General features: G+C 40.3%; 1 protein-coding gene across 2 annotated transcripts in view; it reads left to right on the top strand.

The window, feature by feature from the left end:
- Positions 1-25,986, top strand: part of LOC117471811 (protein unc-13 homolog C) — a 108,129-nt gene that overhangs the window by 68,255 nt on the left and 13,888 nt on the right. For both annotated transcript variants that reach the window (XM_034117045.1, XM_034117044.1), the window contains 10 exons: positions 12,411-12,537; positions 14,340-14,436; positions 15,146-15,289; positions 15,536-15,613; positions 17,080-17,157; positions 17,916-17,942; positions 21,022-21,110; positions 21,741-21,878; positions 23,132-23,255; positions 23,757-23,816. In XM_034117045.1, the coding sequence (XP_033972936.1) occupies positions 12,411-12,537; positions 14,340-14,436; positions 15,146-15,289; positions 15,536-15,613; positions 17,080-17,157; positions 17,916-17,942; positions 21,022-21,110; positions 21,741-21,878; positions 23,132-23,255; positions 23,757-23,816 (962 nt within the window). The remainder of the gene's footprint in view (positions 1-12,410; positions 12,538-14,339; positions 14,437-15,145; positions 15,290-15,535; positions 15,614-17,079; positions 17,158-17,915; positions 17,943-21,021; positions 21,111-21,740; positions 21,879-23,131; positions 23,256-23,756; positions 23,817-25,986) is intronic.

Genomic DNA, 25,986 nt, shown 5'->3' with positions numbered 1-25,986 from the left:
CACGATACGTCTTGTTTCCAAAGACAGCAGAGATTCACAGTGATCAAGCAATACATCTCAGATCTGCCTCGGCTGACAAGGAGACAGATGTGAACAAAGTTGAGTTTTGATTTCAAACTCCATCTCCTCTGACTCCTGCTCATCATCTCAAGCTGTATTACCCAGAAATCATGCAGAATGACACTAGTATGCAGCACACACTATGCTCATGTTTACCGAATTATTCTCACTGCGGTGATCAATTTGAAGTCAGACTTTCTCCATTCCTCTTATCTGCCGCCCCCGGCGGAATATTTAGGTTGATGCCGGGGCTTTTCACACATTTGTTGCCTGTTGCAAGCTAAACCTGTGAACCATCTGGATGTTAAACTAAGCATGATTGAGGGCATGATATCTGCCGCTTTAATGATGACAGAAGAGGAAGCGGTGAGAAAAGCAGGGAGGCGATTGAGGTCAAGGATTGGGAATGCTCTTTAGAGTGTGTAAGAGAAAAGGCAGAGGAGCACCAAAAGAGCTTATTGGTGATTAATCCTCATCTACACAGCAAATACCTACCGCTCTCTCTGCTAAGCCATTTTAGGTTACTATGGTAACCATGTGCTAATGCAAACTGCGGTGCCTTGATATACCCACAAATGCATATGGAGCAGATATAGAATATGGTCTCATATATGTGAGGTGGTTTGAAATGTGATCTGCCTTTTGGATATGTGCAGGGACTGTATGCATATGAATGTGGCCATGAATCAGATTTTAATAGAACCTGCAGCTTGATAGAAGTGTGTGCACAGATGGATTTGTATTTCTGTAGGGACTTAATGAGCAGCTATAAAGCCGCAAAAAGATGTCTGGATTATGGGAACTGAGATTGACTGTACATTATATCAACTAATCGTAACCTTTTTCACCATTCCACATGTATCATTTTAACATTCCCGATAGCCTTTTTAAAATAACTCTGGTAGCATGGCACAGATTGACTGAGAAAAGCAATAACGACTTCCAGTAGCCTCTTTCTCACTTCGGTGGTGATGTTTCAGGTTCTCAGAATTATATTATGAATAAGATGTTGCTACTTATGTCCTTCTTTTGCCCTAAAGAGAAAAAGTATTTAGAAAAAAAAGGTCTTTTGTTTCATCATCTAGCAATGCAATACTGTCTGAAACTGTGTCACTGTTTTCACTGCGAGGATAACGACCTCTGTATGTTATGTGTTGCAACACAAACCAGCAGATCTTTCTATACACTTCAACCCACTGACATACTTAGAGAAATGAAGGGTTCTCATTAATTAGTAATCCAGCAATGTAGCTTGGGAAATTATAATATTCCAAAGTTTTAGATACAAATAGTTTGTTCATTATATATTGACGCAAACAAACAGCCAGAAATAAAATATGTTTGTTCTATACTGAAAGTTGAGCTTCAGCTGCAACATTTTTAGACACAATGTGACCCAACATGTATATTGTTTTTACTGCATGTTAAAGAGAATACATGGAAGTTAAAATGGCGCTCTTTCACTGAGGATTAGCGTGTTTTGAGTCTTACCATCCAATACCCTAACCCTTTTTTTATTGTATATATAAAAGGTTTATAAGAAGAGGAGAAACAGTGCATATTTTAAAATCTGATTGTATTCACTAAATGAATATGTTTCATTTTTTTAGATAATCCACAACATGTGCCATAGAGGAAACCCATAGACACTTATTATTTGTATAAGCGTCACTGAGGCTTGATTAATTGAAAATGATTACAAGGCTTCTGCTGTTTCATGATAGTGCCATAACTATTTAGATCTCTCCTCTTGTCGTTTTTACAAGGGTTAATAAGCAGTTAAGTGGATCAATAAAGAGACACTACTGGCACACAGAGCCATGCTGACGGCTGGCATGTGACCACCTCAGGTGTTACTGACTGCTGTGTGTGTGTGTGTGTGTGTGTGTGTGTGTGTGTGTGTGTGTGTGTGTGTGTGTGTGTGTGTGTGTGTGTGTGTGTGTGTGTGTGTGTGTTGTGTGTGTGTGTGTGTGTGTGTGTGTGTGTGTGTGTGTGTGTGTGTGTGTGTGTGTGTGTGTGTGTGTGTGTGTGTGTGTGTGTGTGTGTGTGTTGCCTGAAGGTGTCCGTGTAACAAAAGGAGACAAGAATCATGGATGCACTCAGTCACATATACCCTATTTCTCTCTCCTTGAGTGCGAACGCTCCTCCATTGCTTGGTCTCCTCTTGCCTCGTCCTGTCAGTTCATCGCTGCCCGCCCACAGCGACACGTGCCAGGAGGAGGACATGACTGTCATTTTCCTCAAAGGAGCATTTTATATGACTTATTGCTCATTTCCTGTTGGTCCCACTGCCTGTCAAAGTTTGGTTTGGTGTGCTGGAGACAGGCTAATTAAATGAAGGACAGTATGAGAGCTCATAACTGCATAACAGTGTGAAGCAAACATGCACACAATAAACCACATAATGTGTTTTACTGTAGAGATTGTGAAACCACATAAAACTGATGGTGCCACTAGCATCTTGCATAGCCCACTTCTATTTGCAGATACTGTGGAGGTATATTACTCACCCTTCACACACAGTATGTGTCTATAGTTTTTGTTACAGCATATATTGATGATCTAAACCTTTAAAATGCTTGGATATGTGATACATTGACATTAATATCTCACCTCCTGTCCTCTAAACTTTACAGAGGGCCTCATAAATCGCTGCTGTATAACCAGTGGAGCTACATATCAGTAAAGAGGATGAAAAAGTCACTTGTTTTAAGTCAAAATATCTATTATTGTTAAAATATGCACTTTATGGATACATCTCCTACTAAAATGTTTGCCTCCTTATGATAATTCACCATAGTATAAAAGGGAATTTGTATTGAATTGTATAGTACATACAGTGAATGTTTCTTTTACTATAAATCACTTTAGGCCTCACAAACGTTCACATTGATCCAAGCTGCTGCACTGGGAGGCAACGGTCTCTTTTCACAGATAATAGTGCAGCTAATGAATTCTCCATCAGGAGTTGATAACATTGACACGATGACTAAAACGAGCAGTGTAAGAAAACGTTACGCAAATGAAGACTCAATGGGTTTTAATGGAATGGTAAATGTTCCTTATATTGGCCCGGTCACATGTATCCGGCTCATGTGTGTGTGAGAGCTCTAGAAATAAAGATTAGTGGTTCGGGAAAAGAACTTAATTGGTTAAAAGAAAATGAGTCACCACAAAGGATTTAATCACTCTTATAACTCACTGCCTTTTACAAAGATCAGTCACAAAAGAAATCATTGGGCTGCACATTAACAGCTTGAAATTGTTTGGTGGAACACCAACAATTGATTGCTGAGTTCTCCTGGTTGTGTGTGCGTGTGTGTGTGTGTGTGTGTGTGTGTGTGTGTGTGTGTGTGTGTGTGTGTGTGTGTGTGTTGAGATGAAAAGTAAATGAAACTGCAGAAATGTGCACAGATGGACGTGTGTGCAAGCTCACTTTTGCATCTTTTGTAGTGTGAATGTACATATTCCTTTGTGTGTGCATGTATGGTATACTTATACAAAGTTAAAGGGAATAATGATGTGGTAGGAGAAGTACAGAGACAGTCCAGGTTGCTGCTCAGACAAATGGAAGTAACTCGGAGTGACCTGCTTACATAACAAGGCACACATAACGGGTTAAGCGGCTGACAGAGACACCCTGAAGGAGGCGGGACAGAACGTCCTGCTCGGTTGGTCTGTGTTTCTCCGTTTGTGCGTGCAGGCGTGCGAGTATTCAAGAATGAATGAGAATGAAAGAGGAGTTTGTATGTGTGTGTGAGTTGCGTGCACACGTGTGTGCAATGTGCATTACTTAATGAAGTCTTTGATGCATCCTCTGCTTCCTGCTCGGAGGCCTTCGCTGCCAGAGCTGGTGCAGAATTGGATGCTGCTAATTTTAGCATCGCTGTGTGAATCTCTGAATGTGTGAGAGAGAGGGAGAGCTACTAAGAGAGGAAGGGGGAAGACAGAACAGAAGATAAAAACAGAAACTAAAAAAGGAGAATGAGACTGTTAGAGTACGGCTGTAGCAGAACTCTCACCCATTCATATTTTCACTAAACACTCAAACTGATACTCTGTAGTTTTACATGTTGACACTTATTAATCATAGGCATCATTCGTTGACCACTGACAGAAAAGGTCACATACTTTTTAAAGTTCAGACTCAATAAATAGCAATGTGTGTGGAGGCAGCTGACCATACCTCCAAATTAGATAAACTAATGAAATCACCGGCTGATTAAAAAGGGAGGAAATGCCAACTAAATCAAAACTGTGCCTTAATAAAGGGTTAATCTCATTAACTTAACTGTGTTTTGGCCACAATTTCTAATTAAGAAGAGATAAAGTGGTGCTGCTTCTGGACCTCAGAGTACTTCTGAGATGAAGTTCTTCAGTATACGCTGTATGTGTAGCTGTTTAATGGCCGTGGTCATTGGAGCGTGTCATCAAAGATCCAATGCTCCAGCAGCCCATTAACTTCTACTCAGTCTGTTGGAACAGCTTCACTCCATAGAAAATGTTAATTTAATTTCAATGAATATTCCTCTGAAAGGGGAGTTTCATTCCCACAGAAAGGAGTTGTTTCCGGGGCTTGGCATGACTAAAGGTGGTGTATTGTCCTGCAGTGGGATTTGAGTAAGGTGTTGTCTGCTCCAACTGTTTTCTAATTACTTTTTCCGCCCGGTGTTACTGCGAGGGCAACCAATACCGCTGCTTGGGGAGTGGTCATTGATGACTTGATATCTACACACGCGTTAGCATCTAGACGCACTGGGATTTCAAGAAGAAGAATTTCTATCAATATTAGAGGCTCAGATCAATAGTTAAGAGGGCACGAGTCTGATGAGGCTGAGAGGGAGGGGTGTTGTGGTGAAAGGGTCAAACAGACACAGGAAGTACACCCAGGGGACGTTTGTGTCGCGTGTGAAACCAAATTATTTTTACTGAAGCGTTATGTAACTTCAGATATACCATGTGACACTACATCAATGATTCATGTGTTACAACTTTAGCTTAGGCATCATGATACAATTCAAAAGGCTTTTTGCAGTTTTCAAGATATGCACACTCATATCTTATCTCTATGTCTCAGCTAACAGTCTATGGCTTTTCAAATGGATTCAAAACTAAATGTATGCAACCTTTTCATTTTGCAGTGGAATCTTTTTCATGATTCTTAAAGTGGACCTATCATGCTATATTTGAATAATATAGTGTAGGACCATACCTATATAAGGCATATTTATACTTTTTTCAAAATACCAAACAGATCATGCATTTTAGCCATGCCTCATTTCGCTCAATTTGACATTTTTTAGCTCTGTTTTTGCAAGGGCAGATTCTGTGAGAACAGCACCATCTACAGGCCTGGCATATGTACTACAGCGTCTCCAGCGCTTTCGAACGGCAATGGCCGTGGCTGTCTCCTCCTGATTGGTGGAGTTGGCCCAATAGCCGTAGCGCCACCGTCCTGACGTCAGGACAGTGTTCAAATCTGGATCAGTTTTTATCAGATCCGTTGCAGCCCCTTTTTTAGAGATTTGGGTATGGAGGAAAATAGAGAGGGTTGTGTTTTCTGACACTTGGTGAGTTCCCTGGAACACCGGGGACACATATTCATGTATAAAAGACGTACAAAAGTGCATTTTGCATGATAGGTCCCCTTTAAGCAAAGTGATCTACATTAGTATAAGCTGTTCTGCATTATATTTTTAAACAACATCAACAGGAGTCAGTGTCTCTTTGGGCTCACGTGTTTTATCTCTTAAAGTTTTACCACGTGAAGCTAAATCACTGATTCACGTGTTACAATGTTAATCTTTTACATAATATTATAATGCAAAAAAACCTGCCCCAAGCTGATAGTGAATGCTGTCAGCCTATTTGCAGGTTTCAGCATAGCTATTCACTTTGAATTCAAATCTCTTTTAGTCTCAGCTACACGGTATCGCTTTTTACATTGATAGGTTTAAAAATAACTGTTTTTTTGCTATTCTTTAACAGAGGGGACCCCCACGTTAGTATAAGCCGTCCCAATGCATTATATGATTGAGAAAGTGTCTCTGGGCTCTGGTGTTATCGCAGAGCTGTGTCAGTAGGCCCTGTGATACATGGTCTGAGGCCCTTTGACAGAACTGGGTCAGAAGCGGAGATGAAGGAATTATGTCAGAAGGAGAACTATACTGGCCTCGATCCTCCAGCCTTTTGTCTTGAACCTGTCCAACCACCCGCTAGATATATCCACTGAATGGTCATTTGAGTATTGAAATGCCGTGGTGAAGCGCTGCAGTTCATCATACTATCCCCGACATTTAAATCAATGAGGCAGAACGTGAGTGAGTCTCCTGTGAGTTAGTCTGTCCCGGTGGGCTGAGTCAGACAAGATGACATCCTCACCAGGGACGCTGAGCCTACTCCTCCCCCAGGACCGCCCTCACTGTTTACCACCAGCAGGGCACAATGGAAAACACACACACTTACAACTGCATGATGTAACACACACAGACGTGCACACACATGTTATGACCCTCAACATTCTGATAGCAACGCTACATCATGTATGCACAGGCAATGAGGCTGCATCCAAGCCCACTTGATACTTTTGTTTATCTTTGTATAAAGGGCAGTTGATGTGAATATAAGTAGGATGACTGTGGTGATTAATCATTATCTCTCAGGCAGTCACATTAGCCATTAAACAGATGTACCAATCACAATGGCCCCTAATGAAAATGTCTCGCTAAATGAGGGAAAGAGACCGGCTTCTCCAGGCTATTGTGGTGCAGAAAGTGGAGAGGGGCAAGGAGCAAATGTATGGTGCCACAAGCCATTCGCATGATTGCATAAACACAAAATAAACCATTATACTGACGTTTGCATTTTTAATTAGTCATAATTCTCCTGTATCACATCAAGTTGCAGTTACCAAGGCAATGATCAAACCTGTTGGGAACAAGGCGATGAGGCACGCTGTCGCAGAAACCGTTAACTTTGTGTTTTCGTCCAAAAAATAGAGGATATGTTTGGTGTGGGACTTGGAGAGAAGAGGATTTTTTTTCTTATGGAAATGCATAGCTTATTACAATCTCAGCCTCATCAGCATTCCTGATATTGTTTGTCTTTTCAAAACAACCTGAAGAATTGAACATTGTTGTATAGACCCGATTCTTGGAAATGTTTTTCTCGTGCATTTATTTATAGGTATATTTAACGGTCAGTAAAATCAGACATTGTACGATGCTTGCTCCTGTCTTTGTGATGCTGCAAGACACATTCAACAAACATGCATATAGAATGTTAAATGCTAAAATGGTCCATGTAAGGGACCCAGGAGGCTGGATTTGCATAAACATCATACATAAATATATGCAATGACTTGCCTTTCAAAATAACAGATTGCATATTAAAAAAAATGACACCTCATCTTTACAAATGATTCCTGTCATGGAAGCAAAATGTGATGGATGATAAATTAAAAACATTGAAGTTCGACAGTTTGTAGGCTTTTGCTCCGTTTAAAAACCCAAGAAATGTCTGTCCCCTCCAACATTTCTAGCTAAATATAAAACATTTACAAAGTGTTTTAACTAAGAAAAGAACAGATGACTCATTCTAAAGTCACACATCTTCTGTATGTTTTATTACAGTATGTTTAAACACTGCTCCCTACGGCCTCATTTCCTTCAGATTCGCTCCTCTATTCAAACAACCACATAGGGCTCGGTGGATGGAAAAGAATATTCTTTTGCCTTCATTCAGAGTGTTCATAGAAGCACATGCTGTCCCTCTTCCTTTTTCTAGAGAGAGGATATTACCTCCATGAAAAGTGAAAGGAAAGACGACAGCTTTTCAAGAACTTAACGCTCTTTTAACCGCTGGCAGATATGTCTGTCTTCATCCCACAAATATTAAAGCTTCAAACAAAATGTCATGCAGAAAATCTTGCTGCTGCATTTTAATACGTAAATAAAATTCAGTTAAAGAACTTGGAGATTTGTGTGTTAGAATACAATTGCCTCTAACGGCCAGGTTATCCTTATTGCTGATTTAAATCAAAAATAAATGTATATAAATAATTTAAGTTTGAGCAGTTTTCCTGATATGTTCTTGTGACCCGGTTGTTTGTTTTGTAAACAACATCAGGCCAAACTTCCCACTTGTTGACAATAAATATAAGCATATTCATGATCTCCCCAAATATGCACATTTCTGCTTTGCAAGAGCTTTCCTCTAAAGCCGTTGTCAGGGCAAATATTATAAATTCATCCCCACTACTAGTTTTAATCCCAGAATTGCAAATGTGTGTTGTTGCCACAGTAACAGAAAGCAATAAATCGTGTGCAGAGGATCTAACGAGGCTGCTCCAACTTTTTTTTATTCTGTTTTTATTTTGGTCACATTTTGTGCCATAATGTTTTGTCAGGTGTAATATATGTAGATACACTGTAGACTCTTCTGCATTTCCCTACAGGTATTAATCAAGGCTTATCTTATATTAGAATGACCCAATGTGTTTATCTTTTACTAATGTGCACATCTCATGGATAAGTCTGCACAAATATGAGGTGTTTGATTAACCTCTTGTCAAGTAGTTTTGTATTATTTTTGGAGCATTTTAATTGAAAGCATTCTACTTTCTAAATGGATGATTTAGCAGTCTATACTTTATGCAGTACATGTGTTTGAGTGGATTTAAGGACACACACACACACACACACACACACACACACACACACACACACACACACACACACACACACACACACACACACACACACACACACACACACACACACACACACACACACACAAGTGTTCACATACAGCAAGCCAGCAGATCCTGTCTGGCAGCACCCAACAAAACACCTGCTGACCTTTACTTTTCTGTCTCTCAACTGACCTCCATCTGCTTCCTTTAGGTGACTGTGTGACAGTGAGGGTGTGTGTGTGTGTGTGTGTGTGTGTGTGTGTGTGTGTGTGTGTGTGTGTGTGTGTGTGTGTGTGTGTGTGTGTGTGTGTGTGTGTGTGTGTGTGTGTGTGTGTGTGAAGTTTGGAAAGGTTGACACACTGTGATTGTGAGTGTCCATCCTGTGTGTGTATAAGCTGCCTTGTAATGCCAGCTCAGTCATTAAAGTGGCGCTGCCACAGCGGATCTTGCCGCAGCAGAATGACTGCAGGTCCTCTCGAGTAAAACAATCTCGCCTCAGTATTCACATTGTTTCAGCCAGCTGCTCCTCCAGCGACTCAGACTGAACAGGTGAATCCAGGTGAAACCTTAAATCCCACGGCAATTTCAACCATCAACACTGCTTCGGCCATGAAGGTTAGGTTTTTGATGAGAGCCGTGATCCCTGCCATTTCCTGGCATTGGGCGCAAAACGAAAATAACCCTGGGCTGCTGGTTTCATTGTGGCTTTTTATTTCAGCTATTCACAGAACATTGCACACTTTAAAACAGTCCCCTCATATGGCTCCTGGGAGTTGTGTAAAATCTACAGTATATGTGCAAGTTGAACAAACTCCACCTCAGGCATTTACTGTATGCGTGGAGAAAATGACTTCACTCAAAAGCCAACTGCTTTGTTTTTTCTGACACTCTGTTACCTACAGCATGTGTTAAGCCATGGTGGCTATGGCAACCATCCACCTTTTTCTATACAGTATCCTCTTCACTCTTAGTGTTGCTGCTTTACTGTAACATAGCACAGGTCTATGCATCAGAGATAATATACCTGGAGATACCAACACTGTCAAACTATCCTTAAATACACATTTACACACACAAATGGGGTGAAGCCTGCGAGCTAGTTCAGGCAGTCAACTCGAGCACTTATGCTGCATTCATACATAACGCGCCTTGCCACTCTACAACCAACCAAACAGAGTCTTCTTAATATGCCGCTCTATTTAACCTGCCAGATCTCTCTCTATGCATTGCTTGCTGCTGCTATTGCTGCTGCTACTTCCACGTCGCTGCTGCTTGCCTGACCCACCACCACCCCAGCTTCCACCTGCAGACTCGGGGGGTTAGTTATTTAATCATCACTCATCGTGCTATGTATATCTGTGGAGTGATGAGGCCCGAGCCTAGACGCCAAACTCAACTATATGCTGCTTCTAATAAACATGTTAAAGAAACACGTGAGTTGTCTGACTGAACTACATTGTTTTTTACAAACAATGTGTAATAGTCACGTAAGTCAATAATCAAAAATAAAAGCAGGCTTGAAATAAGTAGCAGCAATTAAAATAACAGACTGACTTGAGTCATGCTCTCTTTGTCTACTCCTCTCCAAGGAGCAATATATTGCAATGTAAATTTGAATACATATATCCACAGGTAAATATGTTAATTATACATATGTAAATATTTCCCTCCGAGCTTAGAGAGGAGTGTGGGCTCGCAGGCTATGCACTATTCATCAGAGTAAGCAGTGAGGTTCTTATCAGGATTAAGGCAGCCAGGATGCAACGCATGGATTTAAAAATGTCTTTGATGTTGCATGCATGTATGAATCTTCTATTTTGCAAAACAGTGTGTGTTTTTATGTCTACTCTTTAGAAGCACCTGCTGTCAAATCAAAAAGAAATCTATCACAATCCTTTAAACCTTTTTTTCTTCAGCCTTGGTTTCAGATAGCGAAATGTTGGCTCATTTCAGTGGAGAGGTAATGAAGTTCACACCTGCAAATGCAATATGTCTCAGATACCCATTTATGATCAGATGTAGCTTCAACACTCTCTACGTTGTATCTGTGGAAACATGTAACAGCTGCAAAACCAAAAATAGATTCCCGCACTGTGCCATAGAGAAAGGGATTGTATGGCTATTTGCATACTGAATAAAAAGTACATAAAAAGAGAGACAAAAGGTTGGATAAAAAAGTGAAACAAGACCATGAAGAGAGAGGGGCTAAGAGAGAAAGATACACAGGAAGGGGTGGAGAGAGAGGAAGAACATGGAGACTCGCCTCGGGTCAGGAACGAGCTTAGGGAGGTTTGTCATGCAATAATTATACAGCATTTACTTTGTTCAGAGTATTTGACGATGCCTTTGTGTTCACACAACACTTAATGTAGATAAATGGGAACTGACAATGCCAAATGTGACACGAGAGATCTGACACTGTCTTCACGGTGAATGTTGGGTTAGGGTTATGCAATAAAAGCTTTTTGGTTAAGGGCAGGGGAAGACCATGGTCATAGATCTCCATGTTAATTGGCAGGTCTGAGACAGGCTTTCTGCCCAACAAACAGTCTTTGTTTGCTCCACAAAGGTTATACCTGCCAGGACAAAGGCTGTTTTGGAATTGAAACGACCCACGAAATACATTTTGGACAATGTTAGCAGCATGGCTCAACAAATTGGGATGTTGGTCCGTGCACCACTTTGGTTCAAACAGAAAGATCTCCACAACTATTGGATGGATTACGATGGATTTGTATACTGATTATTTGTGTTATTCAGTTGCACTGTGTGTTTTGTGCTAATTAGCAAATGTTATATGTACATGCTAGACTAAGGAGATGAACATGGTAAACATTATATATATTATTTGAATCTCTTTTGTTTGTTTTTTTGCTATTTGTGTTTATTTCCGTGATACAATTGGTCCCATGATCCTCTATTATAATAGAGCCATAATACTTTCATGTCTCTTCTTCTTCTTCTTCTTCTCCTCAATGTCATTCCCTCATCTGCAGACATGTAGCAAAACGTTTAAAAGTTTACCCACCATTGCACAGATGTTTTTTTCTCTCTGATTAGTCTGTCTCTTTCATTCCATGTCATCCAACTTAATTGGTTTCCTTCTTCTCCTCCAATCAGCATCCATCTCTCTTCCAGGAGATCCCATGGAAATGTTGAATTGTTCTGAAATGTCTACAGTGAGCCGGACTAAATGACTCAGCAGCCTTGTCATTAAGTCTTATTCCTTTTAGCTTCAGTTTCTTTGCAGTCATTCAAGGCCTTTTTTTAATTTCTTTTGAAGGCAGCCAGACACATTCACAGTCTGGGTTTCTTTTCTTTGATAGCTCAAGGCTGTACACAATTGAGCCTTTTAGAAAAGTCGGGATAAAAGCAACCCCTTTCTACCTAGATCTTATTATGCCTGTTAGGATGTTTTCAAGTATCTGTTGATTTTGTGAAAGTGTGTGAGTTTTTGGAAGAGGAAGACGTTTTTTGTCCACCACATGCAACACATTTATCAATGAAAGACTGAAAATGTGATGTCGCTGTGCTACCACAATTGAACTTGCTCTCTGCTCAGACCAGAGGTGTTGCTATGTGTCTCTGTGAAATGTGACTTCAGAGGTTATACTCAATATGCTAACGTGTGCTTCTCATGTTTTGATCTGCTTTACAGAGCATGACAAGCACCGCCTATGCAAAAGTACTGAATACATGAATCTTCACTTCAAAGTCAAATGGTTCCATAATGAGTATGTTCGTGACCTGCCGGCCTTCAAGGGTGTTCCACCTGAGTATTCACTGTAAGTGTCCTCTCGTTTTCACACACATGTACATGCAGATATAAATTAACATGCATACACATTTACATTACTGTACGTACCAAAGTATGGAGCTTTTAAGGTGAGACTGCAGCAATTATGTCAAAAGAAATGAATATAGGTGACAACACCTAACATTTCCGTGTTGATTTCTGATACTAATATTGCTCATATTTACCAAACAAAAGGGAAATGAATCCTACTATCATTTATATAATGACAAAAGGAGGAACCCAAAGATTGATCTCTGTGGAACTCCATAGGAAAATGTTTTGTAGTGTAGCCTGAAAACATTCTCCATACCAAATTACTTTTTTATGTATATGTCAATTTGACAATATGTAGTTTTTCTTTTAATAATTTGTTTGCACAGATTTGAATGCGCAGATGTTCCTTTTCATTAGGTATGATAGTCCAAATCTCCAGAACCTCATTTAAGTCTGAAGTAGCAATGTTTTTTCTTTAATCTGAAATCCTTTTCTAGTATCACAAAACAATACAGCTTTATTTGTAAAGCACTTTAAAACCTCCAGATGGTAGTGCTATAAAGAAAAATAAATAAAATACAAAAATCACAGCTCAGCTCACAAACCATAAAATAAGTAAAACTACAGATAAAAAAGTAAAAATAACAAAATAAAACCAGCCGTATGATAAAAACAATAGACCATTTAAGAGCAATAAAAGCAACAATCCACATCACAGGAACCATTGTCAGAACAATTATGTAATGGTCAAGATTGCGAGTCCAATGCATGTAAGACAGTGAATCGTGGTAGTTGAAGCTTATCCTAAACTGTTTTGGATGAGGGGACAAATGCATAGCCTAAAAGCATTTTTGCGTTCTTCTTTTTTCGTGTAGCACTGTGTTATAGTGTGCATACATAATCATGTGCAACAAAGCTGCAAATAGCTGCACTGTGAACATGTGTAATGCAGGCAGTGAACGCAATGCCCTCTCCCATCCTGCCAGGCTATCAGAGTAATAATTCACCCTCCCCCTCTCCAACTCTGTCACTCAAACACCATCTCTCATATGATTGATTCCTCCCCGGACACACACACACACACACACACACACACACACACACACACACACACACACACACACACACACACACACACACACACACACACACACACACACACACACACACACACACACACACACACACACACACACACACACACACACACACACATAAACATATACACAACCGGTCTTTTTCTGCCTGTCTCACTTCCCTTTCTCAGTTGCCACACCCACCTTATTTATCCTTCCTTTAGCAGATGTCCTTAGCCAGAGTACAAAGCCGTTTTGGGGGGACATCCGCTGCTCTGAGGACAAGCTGCAGGCACTTTATTAAACAAGGAAATGGCAAAGTGAAACAGACACAACAGCATTATTATTCCACAAACAAATTTACTTCCTTACCCTGCTCATCCGGCCCGGCCTGTCGTGTCCTCTGCTGTCCTCTGTCTGAGCCTCGCAGTCGAATCTGTCCACAAACTGAAACCTGATATCAATGCCTTCATGGGTTGAAGCCTTAGCCAAAACCACACTGAAATCCTGAGGTTTTTTCAAGATATCTTAACTTGAAGTCGTTTTTTATTGATCTCTATTAAATACATTAGTTCCCCTAGAATTGTTAAACAATAAAAACAAATCTTGTCATTTTTCTCACATAATAAACCCTGATTCATCTGGTGCTACCGAAGGATTAATTAAATGTTTAAAAAACTATGATTTGACCCTTCAATTACAGCAAGTGTTTCTTTTCCAGGTGGTTTGAGCCGTTTGTCATTCAGTGGCTTGATGAGAATGAGGACGTTGCCATGGATTTCCTAAATGGCGCTCTGGAAAGGGACAAGAAAGATGGAGTAAGTATAGCAATGAATTATTTTTTTATATGTAGCTTTATATTTAACCAACCAAGCCACTTAAGACTGCTTTCTTATTCACAAGGACAGATGCTGAGACTGAATGTACCTCTTGAGGGTTTGGGGGATTAAGGAAATGTTGCACAAGACAAGAATATGAATGACATTTAAATTACGAATTGATAAAAACAGGGGGGAAACACTTTTTTCAGAGCAGTGAAAGGCACGAAAGGATATTAGGAAATAATAAAAGGAAATATGCATAAGCCTTATACAAATTTGATACAAAGTGATTTAAATAAATTGATGCATCTTCTATCTATGCACTTTACATACAGTATGTGATTTATATCACCTAGAAAGTCCTCTAAACAAAGTAAAAATTGTAACCAAGATATTTACAGTATGATTGAGTATGACCTGTTTGTCAATCATAGTGAATAAATGCAGAAATTCAAACGGTTCCAGAGATAACTATATAGATGTTAAACGGGTGTGAGTGTTAAATGTCATTATTGCACCTCAGCTGTTAATGACCATTCACACATAAAGGGTTAACATAACACCTTCTGATATAATTGTCAGTCAGTGGTCGTCCCTGTGAGCGATGGATTTATAAAGTAATTGGTACAAATGGTCAAATGTTCACTTCGCTTTGCCTAATTGTTTCAGTTAAAGGTTAACAAATCTGCTGTCTCTCTTCCTTCAGTTCCAGCAAACCTCGGAGCACGCCCTCTTTTCCTGTTCGGTGGTTGACGTGTTCACGCAGCTAAACCAGAGCTTCGAGATCATCAAGAAGCTGGAGTGTCCGAACCCGCAGGCTCTGGCTCACTTCATGTGCCGATTTGCGAAGGTCAGAGTCTTTGGAAAGCCCCTCCTTCGTCCCCCTGTGAACCCTAAACACTCCTGTGGGAAGTAATAACTCACAGTTAAATAGTTTGCCATTGATCTAAGGAGACTCAGTGGTATATGTATTCGATTTGATCCTATCTTGTTATTAGGTTGTGACTGCCTAAATCTTTTCAGTGTGTTCCAGAAATTCAATAAAAGAACGGCAAACAAACTGTAATTACACAATTGTTTCTCTCCCTCCCTACAGACTATCAACAAAGTTCTTCTGCAATATGCTGCAATCATATCCAAGGACTTTCCTTTGCATTTAAACAAGGAGAACGTGGTAAGTGACCTGCCACAGAGTTAATAGCAATGGTTGAGTGTATTTTGTTGCAGTGCAAATATAGTTAGTCAGATAATAGTGTTTCCATGTGTGTCTCTAACCGTGGTTTGCATGGAGAGAGCTCCAGATTTGCAGCCAACTCCCGCCTTTTGTAACGGACTTAATAAAGTGTCTCTATTAACCAAGATGCAATTATTCATGTCACAGCCGTTAGCTGATTGAGAAAAGTCCCTGGTATTTTTCTGGGTTCTCTGTCCATTGTTAATGTGATGGATGACTAAATGCAGAGCCTTCCGAGTGGCCTAATTATCCTCACTGGTCTTTGAAGTTCAACTGAGAGATAGCACGCGGGGTACTGGCGGAGGAGGCAGATGTTTCCTCACAGTGTTGACAGGCTCATTACAATTGTCTCAGAGAAAACCTGAAATGTCCCTCCTCGAGACAGGGTTGAGCACACAGATGATGGAGAGAAAAAAAAGGTAATGAGAGGCAGATGGAAGAGAAAAGTGGTGGGATTATGTCAAATTAAACCTTGTCAATCATTTGTTAGACTTATATAGAACATGACCCAAATCCCCGAGCCATATTTACCAAGAATTTACTGTGTGTCTGTCTTTGCCCCAAAAACTGAAACATAGAGCGGTTTTATTATTAACGATGAAAATCTAGAGCAGTGATTCCTAACTTTTGTATTTATTCCATGAACCCCTCTTTTTCCGTTTTAGTCTATGAAGTCCAGAGTGATGTCACAGCAGCTGTTAAATACAAATATGTGTCTCTTCTCTCAAGCTAAACATATGTAGCTAAGGGATATCTCCTTTGATTTGATCTAGATTTAGCATATTACCACTCTCCTATAGTATATGCTCATCAATCTAGTAAGCTATTATGTGCTGCAGCTGAAACACTTTTGTCTGTTTTTTTGGTTTCAAAAAACATCAATTATTGTTTTCCAGTGGGGCGCAGAATAATCACTTTAGTACCATCATTAGCACGATCATAATTTTGGGTTTGTCAGTTGTTTTTTTGGGTAGATGATGTACATAATCTGTGCCTGACTGAAAACTCTGAAGAATGACTCCATAAAAAGCAGTGTGATTAATGTCCAACAGCTGTTTAACTTGTTGTGCAGCTGAGAATCAATAAAGCCTGACAAACTCAGTGTAGACATTTCGCTCCCTGTTGTATTATGTATTGTATTTCCCTGTTGACTGACTGTCAATGTTGTTTCAGAAATCTAATATCTTTGTAAAAAAGATGTGTCAGAAAATCAAAACTGATGGATTTGACGTTTTGTAACCCCCTGACAAAGTGTTGCAATTATAGGGTCTCAAGCTGACAAGTGTTACATTACAATGGCTGTTCAAAAAGGGAGAACTAGGCTTTTCTAGGATGTGTTTCTGACACATGTTGTTCGCTGTCCTTTAGGAGGCAATATTGGTTAATTAATTCTTACACTCTTTCAGCCCTGCATCATCCTCAACAACATCCAGCAGCTCCGAGTCCAACTGGAGAAGATGTTCGAGTCCATGGGAGGCAAACAGGTCTGTGCCTAAGTGTGTATGTCTGCAGTGCCTTTGTCACATTTTGAGACAATTCACTTTCATTTCAATTGAGATTTACTATTCTAACTTTAAAAAATATTAATTTCAAGGCAAAAAATGTATGCATTATTACAATGTACTTCTTCAATGATCTGCATTCATCCACTGGAAGGTTAAAACACAAGGTTGGCTAAAGTGTCGTCGGGGCTTCAAAGGATTCAGTGTCTTTCTAAAGGACACTTCAGCAAGGTTACCGGTTCTTATGAGGGTTTACGTCTACATCCTGGGATCAGCTCTCTGCTGTGGAATAAATGCTGTGTCATGATCATGTAAATGATCATTTGTGATGACATTTATATGAAGTGAAAGTGAATTGACCCCTACAGTGAGTTGCTGTAATCCTTCCCTCCAATCTGTACTAAACCACCTGATAGACTAATCTGACATGTAGTTCAGTTTGCCAGTGTCACCTTTTTCTACAGTTCCTAAATAACTCCCTCTGTACCCCATCACTGTTCCCCTACCTCTAACCCCCCCCCTCCTGTGTATAACATGTGTTGTAAATATTGAGTGAAACCCTATGAATCTGTGTGTTTGATGTGAATCACCCGTGACTGTGTTCCTGTCAGTCGAACCTGAGAAGGTGAAGCATGTGTCTCCAGTTTCTAATGCCTGTCTTGCCTTGCGTTTTGTCTCCCGTCGTTGTGTCTTCTGTTTCCCCCCCGTTTCCTTTCTGTGCTCTCTCTCTCTGTCTCCAGGAGGAGGGGGTTGTGTCCTTCTGTAAGGTGTGTGCAATAGGACTCTTCAACACCCCTTCCCACCATTTAGCGAATGATACGAAACAGCACGCCCCCTCCCTCCCTGTTCCTCCCTGCCACCCCTCACGCTCTTACGCTTTTCACCCCACTCCCCCAACCCCTCCAGCAGCATGTGCCACAGAGCATACGGAAACTGAATTACCCATCACCCCTCTGGACAGGCTGCTCAAGCTCACCATCCCCGGCGCTCTGGGGATAGTGGCTCAACCCACCCGATGCCATCTTTATTTTTAGCTTGCTTTCTTTCCCGTCGTCCACTATGGCTAATTTAGTAGAGCGATACGAGTTCGTTGTTGCCTATTTTTTACACGACCCAAAAAAGGGAGTCAGAGATTCGCCAAGCTGCTGGTTGTGGTTTTGATCATCTCTATCCCCGAGCTGCAGCTACAAAATGCTTCAGACCGGATTTTTCAGACCGTGTTTAATGAGCTTCTCAAACACTTACTAATCTCTCCAGCTGTGTCCTCGGCTGAAGTGGTGCCACCTCCACACAGTTAGCCATTTGAAACCTGGATCACTCCCAGCCCATTATTGTCTGAGAGTAATGACACCAAAAGTCTTCAAAAAGTTAAATTATATTCATTGTAAATGGGCAATCATATATTTCTTTATACTCATTTTAAATAATTTCTCTTGAATACTAATCATACAGCCGAGGTGTATTAAGGTAACATTTTGATATGAGTTTCCTCCTCTGCACAGTAGCCTATTCATTACAGAATAGTTCCCTATCAGCAATTAACTCCCAGAGAGCCAATGTAATTACCAAAAGCTGTTATCATCGCATTACCAATAACAAAGATTAGCAATAATCTCTTACAGTGCCCACATTTATGGACTGATTTCCCTAGATTGGTTTCGGACGTTATTTTTGGTGTCAGCCTGTTTGCTAATGTGTTTTTCTCACTTAAAGAGATGTTGGTTTAATAAACCTTTATTTACTTTGCACTGTTCAGGAACAACTATGTCTCCGAATGACAACCTGCCAGCGAGTAGATATTGTATTGTTTGAACAGGCGAAGGGAAGCAAAGCTGGGCTGCTGTTGATAGGCTGTCAGCCAGCGCAGAGTTTGTGCACTCTGGAGGACTCTGGATGTCAGTCAGCATCGAGTGAAAGTAGCTTTGGAGGAGTCAGGTGCTCTGATTCTAAAATTGATGTTTTCCTCTTGCAGGAATTAAAATAAAGTACTTTCTATAAATGCAAATTGAGAGCCAATTACCTATTCGTAGTACCACATATACCTTAATATAAGTAGTAATCATTACATTATTCTCCACATGAAATCAAATCGTTTTAGAAGATTTTATATTTTCGTCCTGAGAAATGCCTTACTTGGCAAGTCAGAGTACCTTTGAATGAAGGCTTTTCAGAGAGGATTGCAGTCGTCAGGTGGACATTTGATTCGAGCACCAGGCATTTCACAGTCAGTACAGAATATTCGTCTCTCGGTAGCTGACAGGTGGCCTGATTTATCCAAGAGCAGAGCGAATTTCCTGTAGCAGCATGCCCATTTAGACAGTGACAATCACACAGTGTTCATGGGGAAAAAAATCTTAGTTTCAGAGACTGACAGGCTGCAGATTATAGCACAGTCTTAAACTTTCCACAGACAAAGAGTAAATGATAAAAGACCAAGGCCTACAGTATGTTTTGCTATCACCTGAAAAGATGTTATCCGTTACTCAAAGCGTAAAATCACAGCCCCAACTATATGGTCAATTTTCTCTGTGACAGGAAAATCTTGCATGCTGCGATCTTTTCCACTGAGGTGACAGCAGTGTGATCGGTGCACATGCAAACACTAATAAATCTGTTTGTGCTTCAGATAGAGGCATGTCTGCAGAATAACAATATCTTTAAAAGGTTTAGTTTACACATCAGTTTCCCAGCTGAGCCATCCGCCATGATAACGTGCGAGATGAGCGGCTCCATGGCTAAGCTGATCGGTTCTAATATGACGATCTGTCATGCATGTGGTGCGGTGCCTGGCCTCACATCCATCTCAGGCACTGAGCCCCAGCAACGTGTGTTCTCCACCCCCATCCAAAACATTAATGTTTGGACATTTGGTCATGGTGAACATAATTCATAAGCCCTGAGACGAACAGTGTACACAGAAGCACTCATTCATGCAGTTACTTACACACACACAACTGCACTCAACACACAGCACAAATAGTGGATCTCCACTCATGCATTCTCTCAGAAATTGCCCAAAACCACAGAAGTACACACACATTTGCACATCCATCACATGCATAGAGATAGTGCTACAGAAACCCAACACATGCCATGCATGGACACATACATGCTGTCCATCAATTTTGCAAGTATATTTGTGTAAGTTGGTATGGACAATTGTTCATTGCAAGGTCATGTCTAATCATAATTTGTATCATACTATGATTCATGTATGGTTAATGATGTTAAGGCAAAAAGTTCATGGATTAGATGCTTGTACCACAATGTAACTACAGATAGTAATATTAAACATCAACACTCCTAAATAATAAACTAAATATTACAGAGTTGCTCACTCCAGGAGTTTATTGTGAAACACTTGCAGGAACAATTCCTGAACACAAAAGCTCAGTCAGAGGATTTCTGTATCAGAACTTCTGCAGATACAAAGATTTATGTTTATATAAGAGCCAGCTTAATATGACTAAGATGTTACAGTGTCCAAGGTGCCTGACAGCCTATTTTCTCTACTGTACCTTGTGTAGTAGTGCACACAAATATTCCATTTTGAGAGACCACTAGCTGGCTGCCTTTTTGCTGAAATCATGTCTTATGACTCGGCAAGCAGTCATCATTGCAGCGCTCGGAGGTGAGCCGTCCATTTGTATTCAGGGCATCTCTCGGCACAGATGGCAGGCAGAATGAGAGGGAGGCCACCAGCGAGGCAGGTTACCTCTCCTCTGTGCCTGTCGGCTCCCCCCTTAACACCCGGCACCCCCAGCGCATTTGAGGCAGAGATTCAGAGCTCTAGTGAGCTAGTGTATGAAGTGTAATGATGTAGTAACTGTCCTTCTTTCTCCACAGCTGGATGCAGAGGCCAGTGATTTGCTGAAGGAGCTGCAGAATAAACTCAACACGGTGCTGGATGAGCTCAGCGGAGTGTTTGGCTCCAGGTGTGCATTAATGTGACTCAACATCTGTGTGTGTGGGTCTGTGTGTGTCTGTGTGTGTGTGTTCGACTACACGACTGCTTAGTTATCAGCAATGAATATAATTGACTTGAACTCTTGCTGTGCACAATGCTTAATAAGCAAAAAAAGTTACGAAGCATTTTATCTTGTACAAAAAACGTCCCCTGCCTCTAACACCTTTTTCAATAATATTTTAGGACCAACAAGAATGAGTTACGATCTCCTTAAAAAGTGCTCTACAACAAAAACGAATGGATATTTAAAACCAGATGTTACAAAGTGCTTCCTAAGACAATAAACGCTGATAAATGAATGTTAAAACAATAAGTCTTAAAACATATCAGTACATATCAAACATAAACGTAACATGTATCTACAAATGCATACACACAAACAGACAAACACAGACACTGTATGTATTGTACTGTATATACATTTAACGTATATGCTGTATACCCATTCACACATTTTTCACCACACATCCTGTAATAATAACTGCATGTCTACGCATTAACATATACAGTTTGGAAGTCCAAACTCAGGAATGAACTTCTGCTGCAGTGTTTAATATTAAACCAGTAGCAAAAGACTGTTTTTTTTTCCAACTCACAGTTTCCAAGGTGTGATAGAGGACTGTGTGAAGCAGATGAACCAGGAGCTGGTTCAGATGAAAGGGCCGGCCAAAGGAAGCAACGCTGCCATGGACGCAGAGACCGTCCTCAGACCTCTTATGGACCTCCTGGATAAAAAGTGAGTATATACTATATTATATTTGTAGCTGTTTTGTTACTGTTGTCTTAAGTCTGTGCAACCCTCTTTTGTAAAACAATTTAAAGTCATTCATTCAGTTAATAGGCTCAGCCATCCATTGCCATGAAGGTTGAGAGCTTTGGCCTTGAAGTGATGTTTAATAATTCTTCACCTGGTGAAATGTGCTCAAGATGTGTGAAAGGAAGGAGTGTGGATGGTTTTGCTCAAACCTTTAAAAGTGACGTGGCCAGTGGGCTCACAACAGCTGTCTTGTATCTATTGTTTTTGTAAATGAATGTTATCACTTTACTGTTATACTCCTATGTTATTCTCTTTGCACTCAAAACGTTCCTGCTGCTTGTTATAGCACCTGATACAACGATGTTTCTTTAAGGAAAACCTACATCCCTGCCTCTTATTCAAACTGGCTGGTCTTAAAGTTTAATAGGATTAAATTCTATGCAAAAAATAATGAAGTATACCATCCGAGAATGTGTCTTTCAATATTTTTCATTTAAGTGCATGGGAAGAACGATGATTAATCCATCCTCACCCACGCAATTGTCAGACAAATGTTAAGGCTACGCTTGGTTCCCTCTCAGCTAAACAATGTTAGCTCTGTGAACACTGTTTCTTTTGTTTCAAATATTTTGGATGTTAGCATAGTAAGCTGCTAGTTGTAAATTGTATGCAAGTGTCCTGAATCATTGATATGCCCTCAATTCAATATTAAGAACATTTTGTTATGTTGATGAATACATTGTGAATAAAACTGCTAATAAAATGAATAATGCAGCATATAATAATTACCATTTACATTTGTTTTCAGAAAAAAAGCAGAGACTTGCAGTATCTGTGAATGTCTATTAATTCAACCTATGGACTGTATTTATTCTGTGTCGTTCTTGAAAGAACCGAAGTGGTGATATGGTTCAGCTGAGCTCTAGGAATCTCTCTCCACCATTTTTCATAGCAACATTGAGGCCAATAGGGTATTACAGGGAATCCTCTTAATGATATGGAAATACCAAATCCTTCCTCCTGTCTCTTAGACCCTTCTTGCACAATGGGGTGAGATTAAAGCACATAGCTGCTGCATTTTATTCTATGAATCACAGGTGCTTTTTATTTATTGAATAACATTATTTATGAATGCGTCATCACTTGTTGAAGCCTTCATTCATGCTGGCTCTGTTTGAGACACATGCTCGGAGTGTTGACCTAACTAACGGCCTTCTTTTCCCGCTCTGCAGTTTGATGTTATTTGCCAAGATCTGTGAAAAGACTGTGCTGAAACGAGTCCTCAAAGAGCTTTGGAAAATCGTGCTGAACATCATCGAGACAACAATAGTTCTGCCTCCTCTGAATGACCAGAGCGTGAGTTGGATCAATTATCTGTCTCCTTCGTTTCTCTGTTATATTTCCATCCCTCGGCCTCCACTCCACCTCCCTCCTCGTCTCCGCCTGTCTCTTTTTCGATTTCCTCCATCTGTTCAGCTCCCCCACATAACACACAAATTACTGTACATGAGATGAAACAACATGGCATCTCTAAATCTTCGCACACGTGGGGAGAATTGTTAATCCTTGTTTTAGAGCCGTGTTGACATCTTTCATTTTGGAAAATCGCATTTACTGTTTTTGTTGTTCTTATCGATGGACATATGAAAGTGCAATTCACGTCAAGCAGTCTTCAAACATTTTTGTTTCTTGGAGCTTCCAAAATAAAATGAAAACACAATAACAGTAATAACTGCATGTTGAGAATTGTAACCCTTCATCTTTACTTGCTTTATATTTTATAATCCTAATGTATACAGTCATTTAAATTATAATCTATTCCTTGTGTAATGATTTAAATATCTCTCTGTCCAACAGCAAGGAGCTCAGATGATCTTCAATGCTGCCAAGGACTTGGGACAGCTGACCAAACTGAAGGTAATTGTTGGAGAAACCCAAGGCGGGTTTTGCTAATCTTAGCGAAGCTAAACCCACTCATTGTCCTCTGAGTAAACCATGACATCTCTAATTTTGCTGAACATGATGTACTATATTGTAAACTGTGTATACGATGAATTATCAGATAATACAGCTCCACATAAACGCAACGCAATACACTTTCTCAAGAGCCTATTTGGTAGAAATGTAACTAAATATCAGCATTAATCACATCATGATAACTTCCAAGAGTTTAAAAAAATATCTTTCTGTAATCATCAATTAAAAGTATTTAATAGGAAATAAAATGATCCGTTGGCTGCAGTTATTTATGCATATGGATTTCATCTACAAATGTGTATAGATGGGTTATGTCATTTGGAAGCATCATTATGTAATCCAATCCAATCCAATCCACTTACCAAAGGGTTTACCAAAGTGCTTCACACCAAACATAACATTATAATAAAATATAATATTACAATAATAGATAAAAGGCACACATAAGAAAAGATAAAAGGATAAAAGGCACACATAAGAATTAATACACGGTACATAAAGGCTATGGACAGACAATAAAAGCATAACAATCGATAAAACGTAGCTCAGACTGACTCGAAAGCTTTTCCCTCGCTTTCGAGTCAGTCAGTTTAGGCGGGTCAGTCAGTTTAGGCGGGACTTAAAAGTTTGGAGGGTGGGCGACAATTTGACATGGGGGGGCAGGTCGTTCCAGAGCCTGGGGGCTACCGCTGAGAAGGCTCGATCTCCCCTGGTCTTTTTCTTGGTTTTAGGGACTACCAGCAGCAGCTGATCAGCCGACCTCAAAGCCCTTCAGGGGGTGTACACCTTTAGGAGGTCGGAGATGTACTGAGGGGCCAGCCCATTAAGCGATATACAAAAAACAAACAATAGAATCTTAAAATGAACTCTAGAATGGACAGGAAGCCAGTGGAGGGAAGCCAGAATTGGTGTGATGTGCTCATGCTTGCATGTTCCTGTAAGCAGCCGAGCCGCAGCGTGCCAGCGAGGTCTTGTTTAGGCCGGCATAAAGTGCATTACAGTAATCTAGACGTGTAGAAACAAAGGCATGAATTACACGCTCAAAGTCTAAAAAGGATAAAAACCGGTTTAATTTCGGACAGGAGCCTCAAGTGATACAAACTGGACTGAACCACAGAGTCTATCTGTTTATCTCATTTAAAAGCACTGTCGATTTTGACGCCCAGGTTAGTGACCATGGGTTTTGCATATGGTTCTACTGGCTTTTCCATTTCAAAGTGTAACTCAGTGCAACACTAGCCAGCCTGGTGTCTAATTGCGCATGTGACCGGAGGATGTGTAATCCCCGGGGCTCTGAGTAGGCACTGGCTCGGATCAGTGGGTACACTGTGGTTTCACTAACAACAGCGCTATGACAATACCTCAGAGAGGAATTTTATTTCACATTCAAATGCGGGATGCAAATGAATAACTGTCTATGTACCTATATGTGTGTGTGTGAGTGTTTACCTGTTGTTGTGTTTGTACTGATGTTGGTGTTTTGTGTGTAAAATGTCCTTTGTGGGAACTTCTGGGTCCAGCTCGTCATCACACAGATGGTTGTTTCCGTCTCTCTCCCAAAGCTTGTTATTTATGATTATGACTGTTTTTGCTTTATGTAGTCCAGTGTACATATGTGTTGTGTTTCTTGCTGTGTTTGTTAAAATGTGTTACATCCTTATTTTCTAAACTCTATTATATTATATTGTATTATTAATGCATGCATATAACCTCATGTACTGCAGGGGTTATACCTACTTTGTATTATGAATACCTTTTAATATTCAAGTGCTCTGAACTTTGACTCATGTAATGGTGGGGATTTGCAGCAGAGTTAATCGGGCTGATATGTCGTTGTCTGAAACAAACAACAATGTTTGCAGGGCTATTTTCACAATCATTTCCATTGGGCTTCACAATCCCATGTTCATTTCTGGGCTGCACTTATCTGCCTTAGCATACATGTATACATCTGCATCATGGCGTTTTCATTAGGGAGAACTATTTCTTCCTGCCTGCGGCCCTCAGTTATTTTGGGACTCACCACATTGTTTTCATAGGATGGGGAGATTACTGGAACTGAGTCAATACAAAGTCAAGTGGCCCCAGTTTAATGTTGGCATCAAAAAGA

This window comes from Trematomus bernacchii, unplaced genomic scaffold (assembly GCF_902827165.1).
Source record: "Trematomus bernacchii unplaced genomic scaffold, fTreBer1.1, whole genome shotgun sequence".
Lineage (NCBI taxonomy): Eukaryota > Metazoa > Chordata > Actinopteri > Perciformes > Nototheniidae > Trematomus > Trematomus bernacchii.
The sequence above is the reverse complement of the archived record's forward strand: the minus strand, read 5'-3'. Positions and strand labels throughout refer to the sequence as shown.